Source organism: Cydia pomonella, chromosome 10 (genome assembly GCF_033807575.1).
Source record: "Cydia pomonella isolate Wapato2018A chromosome 10, ilCydPomo1, whole genome shotgun sequence".
Taxonomy (NCBI): Eukaryota; Metazoa; Arthropoda; class Insecta; order Lepidoptera; family Tortricidae; genus Cydia; species Cydia pomonella.
The window spans coordinates 2,355,811-2,360,755 of NC_084712.1; the positions used below are offsets into that span (position 1 = coordinate 2,355,811).

Below are 4,945 nucleotides of genomic sequence, written 5' to 3' on the forward strand. Positions count from 1 at the left end.
GTCAGAGTTCGAAAGCCGCGCCATAGAGTACAACAGCCTAGCCTAGTGGACTGAAAACTGTGGTAATGTAGTATCAATTCAATTCAATTCAAAAATTTACTTCAGACTAATGCCCATAAATAATGACAAAAAATAATAACAATTTCAAATAAAAATAAAAAATCATGTCAACGACTAAAAATAAAAATAAAGAAAAAATACAATACAATAAAATTACACACTATGTCAAAAGCAAGAAAATTAAAAAGAAATACATAAAATAATAGATTAAAATTATTTACAATACATAAAATTAAAATTACAATTACTATTTCTGAATAAACGAAAACACACTTTACATAATATTGTACACTGTGCCTCTAGAACTCATATGTACGTCATTCCAGTGCCTTCAAAATGTACCTGACGGATTTCCAGGGAGGAGCTGAAGCAGGCTGTTGGATCTGTCACATACCTGGCGCATGAGGGAGGCGGTACGTTTGCGGATTATCGCACTGAACGCGTCGGTTCAACAGCTATCACGGTTCATGAGATACAAACTGGTGACCCGGACAGACAGACAGACGGACGGAAAGCGGAGTCTTAGTAATAGGGTCCCATGTTACTCTATACACAAAAAATATACCAGCGTTTATTGAGCATTGTAAAACATCTTCAGCACATAGCGTTGTGTTCCAGATTACTCGTCGTCTAATCTGTAGTCGACAGAGTGTGGCGGTTATCTGTCGCCGACACGTAATAGAGCCACGCGTACCAACTGTAAACAAGTATGCGAACTTTTGAATATTTTGAAATAGGAAGCAACCTATCGAATAGTTTCATGATAAGCTATTAACGTCTCTCACGGACACCTGCATCAGGAGTTACAAGAGTGTTGCCGGTCGTTTTCTCGCCTAGATGTAAACAGAAATAACGTGTCGTGTGCATTAAATACACACACACACATACACATTTTTTTTCTTGGCGAATTTGGCCAAAATTCTTACAACATTTTTGTCCGTTTTGACCTTAGCTATTAACGTCTCTCATGGACACCTGCATTAATATCGGAGGAGTTACAAGAGTGTTGCCGGTCTTTGAGATAACGGTACGTTCTTTTCTTGTATATTTGATGATCGTGCCGGACCGGAAACACCGCAGCTGATTCTACAGAAAGTTTCTGGATTGGCAGTAATCAAAATATCTAAGAAAGAACATTATCATCGTTTGTTGAGCATTGTATATCTTCAGCACATAGCGTTATGTCCCAGATTACTCGTCGTCTAATCTGGAGTCGACAGAGTGTAGCGGTTATCTGTCTTTGACACCTAATAGATCCATGCGTGTAGCTACTGTAAACTAGGAGCTCGATTCAAATTATCATTGCGGATTTGAACAGCGGCGGTATCATGGTTTCATTTTTATCACTTGTACACTTGTCACTATGCCCATCACTTTCGCGCTTACATACTTGTTAGAACGTGACAGGCATGGTGACAAATGATAAAGAGCCGACCATCTTAGCCCTACTGCTTTTGATATGATCTACAAACCCCCTACCCACCCTACCGCAAACCCGACAGATTTTAAAGGTATATTCTTAAGCGCGTCTAGAGATATAATGTCGTATACATGACGACAATTGTTGTGAAAATTTGTTTCTGTCATAACTCAGAGAAAATATCCTTTTTGGCTGCGACGTTGCCGCTATGTGACTTGGTTTAGACATACATACTGACACACTTTTGTTTTACTACTTCTAGTACAATAGAAAAAAAAAATATATGTTGAATTCATAAAACAAGACATGCATTTTTACAAGCTAATCTTAAATTAAAGTTTTTTTGAAGAAGAATGTGTTTGTAGATGGCAAAGCAACTCAAGGCAGATTTCTAGTAGAAAAATGTTATCTTGTTTTTTTTTAGTATATTTGTAAGTAAAAATTCATACAAACTCTTCCGTTAAACGTCATTTCGCTAATTTGTTGTTTTTAAATCTTCTTATCCATAACATTTGGAAGTATTAAATATTCTTGGACTTATCTGAACTTTTTCAAAATTAGTTATCAAACACTAAAATATGTATCAAACAAAAATGTACCTAAATACATACCTAAGTAATTATAACTATATTGAAGGTATCGAAAATGCTGCCGAATGAGATTGAAGCCGAGTATGCCAAAAATTTTCTGAATTCAGTTTTCGAGGTATTTCACATAACACCCAAAAATATGAAAAGCGATACTTTTAGACATAAGTGCGGGTTGTGATTGTGGGTTATGCATAAGTATTTTTTAATTGTGTCTTCTTAGAAATTACGCCTGTCCATTTAAAAAAGGCAAACACGTTAAACAGGAAATTCAATACAATAAACAATGTAGGCAATGGATACATTTTTATTTTTTATAAAATGAATAGATAATAATTAAATAGTTTTACAAATTCATTCACACAGGTGCTACCGTGGGTAAACATTCACGTAGATGGTCTTGTTAGGAGCGATCACGATCCGATAAGGATTATTGGAAAAAGAGCGAACGGTGTTCTTGCCGGCTTCAAGGCGGAACTTTGAGAGCAATCTGATAATGCACACCCAGGACTGCACGCGAGCAAAGCGCATTCCTGAAATAGGTAGAAATGGTTGAAACAGATACTAATTAATCAAAAAAATATTGTAATAATCTTGCTAAATATGTATTTAGTATCCCATTAGACTATTTTTGAGTGTCAAGAAACATTGCAATGACTTTAAACCTTCTATGTGGTGACACTGGTGACACTTCAGAACATAAATAACCATTGTTTTTGTATGCATTGATGTTTTCTTCGCCACTTTGTATTTTTAGAAAAAAAAACAGGCTAACTTAACCATGTAAAGTTTCTCCATATCTCGATAAAGTAATTTGAAATATACAAAGGAATAATTACGTTCGAAAAATACTAAATACTTATAAAATTATCTGTATCTTGAAATTGATTTATGTACAGGTAAATAAAAATTTATAACTACAAATTAACAATGTGATTGAAAACCATTTGTTTAAAAAATTATTGTTTTCTCCGTGTTTGTTTAAGTAAGTTACATAATCATTTTGTTTACTTACCAATGCAATGTCGCGGTCCAAGGCCAAAGGGCAAATACGCAAAGGAATGCCTGTCAGCTACGTTTTCTGGAGAAAATCTATCGGGATCAAACTTCTCCGGTTCTGGGTAGTACTTCTCATCGTGGTGAATACCCGAAACAGATGCGATCACAACTTGATCTTTGGCTACTTTGACGTTCATTCCCGGTAATTCATAATCGTTTCCAGCCTTCCGTTGTAAAGAGTCCACTATCGGGTATATCCTGAGAGTTTCACTAAAAACTTGATCTAAATATTGTAACTCATTTAAAGTATCCAGTTCTATTCTGTCGCTATGTCTCTCAAGGTATTCATCTATCTCATTTCTTAATCTGTCCTGTATTTTAATGTCCAATGCTAGGCGGTACAACATGAAACCCATGGTTGAAGCTGTGGTCTCATAACCAGCAGCGTAAAATACAAAGGCTTGTGCTTCTATTACACTATTGGTTATCTCAATCGTATAGGCCTCTTCATCACTGTGTTTTTTGGCTACTTCAAGTTGTTTTTTATTCTTCATTTCTAATATCAAATCCATGAAGTCTTTTCTATTCGACGGCTTTCCATTCCTTTGAGTAGTTACAGTTTCAACAAGCTCTTTAAAAAATTTCGATATGTACGCTGGGAATGCGGACATGTTTAATTTTTTAAGGGCACCAGGGAACAGCATGTCAAACTCGAGAGCAAGATGAGGGGTAAATATTTCCTTATCGACTCTTTTTAAAGTTTGAATATCTCCTCGAAAGGTGTCTATATCCAGACCGAAGGCACACGCAGTTATCGTTGACATTGTGTACTTCTGCACCAAACCATGGATATCGTGCTCAGGTGTCGTCGCTATAATCTCACTTACGTATTCAACGAACTTGTCAGCTCGATCATTGAGCAAATACATCATATTCTTAAGCTTTGAATTTGTAAATATGGGTGAAAACCGACTTCTTAGTCCTCGCCATGTCTCCCCGTCGGAGTGAAACAGGTTTTGTCCTAGCCCTGTTTTGCTGAACTCCACGCCTCGATCCGCAAAAATGTCAAAATCTTTTACCAAGATATGCTTCAAAATCTCGAGGTCTCGTACCAGTAGCGTTGGAGTAGTCATCCTGAATATTCCCACCACTTTCTCTTTTGGGAAGCTTTCGTATATGTTTTTAAAAACATCACCCACTGTGACGTAGCGCAAAGTGGATTTGTACATGTTTCCGAAAAACGGTACAGGTTTTGGTCCGGTAACATTTCTGTTCTTCCAATAAGAAAACGTTCTTGTGAAGTAATAATACAGTACACTTACAGCGACTGCCAATGTCACTAGTGTAAAAGACACCATCTTAATAAAAAAATTGTTTAATCTTGCTTCTAGTAATGGCTACTCTGGTCTGTTGAATCTCGTTATGTTCAATTCCTTTATATACGTTGATATTTATAAACGCGCAGTGTAGTGATTAGATAAAAACATGTTATTACATTAATAGCACAATTACTAAGCAAACATTTTCGGGCGTTCGCTTATCGTTCGTAAACCAGCTTATTGACGGACGTTACGCCTTACTTAATTCACCACGGCTAGTTTAAAACTACAAAAATCTAACCAAACGGCTCAGTAATATTCTTGTACGACACAGGTTAGTGTACAAATAAGGATCTCATTGAGGGGAGGCCATGCCATATAATTGTTACAGAGTAAATATGTCGTATAAAAATACAATTATCTTTAAATCTACTTTAAAAAATACAAAAACCTTAACCTAAATTAAAAACGAATAAACACAAAACCTATACTTTTTTGACGTTTGAAATTTATCAAACTCAAATATACCAATCGTATTAAAATATACAGAATAATTTAAT

General features: G+C 35.8%; 1 protein-coding gene across 1 annotated transcript; it reads right to left on the bottom strand.

The window, feature by feature from the left end:
- Positions 1-2,356: 2,356 nt before the first annotated feature.
- On the bottom strand, positions 2,357-4,691 carry LOC133521821 (cytochrome P450 6B2-like). The gene is made up of 2 exons (XM_061856902.1): positions 3,083-4,691; positions 2,357-2,600 (listed from the first exon to the last, which is right to left on the bottom strand). Exons 1-2 carry the CDS (start codon positions 4,422-4,424, stop codon positions 2,437-2,439), a joined length of 1,506 nt encoding a protein of 501 aa, XP_061712886.1. The 5' UTR covers positions 4,425-4,691; the 3' UTR covers positions 2,357-2,436.
- Positions 4,692-4,945: the final 254 nt, after the last annotated feature.

What these genes read in the sequence shown, in the direction of transcription:
- LOC133521821 (XM_061856902.1), bottom strand. Translation starts at nt 4,424, where the DNA reads ATGGTGTCTTTTACACTAGTGACATTGGCAGTCGCTGTAAGTGTACTG. An exon ending in TGGACCGCGACATTGCATTG is followed by an intron (nt 2,601 to 3,082) that starts GTAAGTAAACAA and finishes TACCTATTTCAG; the next exon opens with GAATGCGCTTTGCTCGCGTG.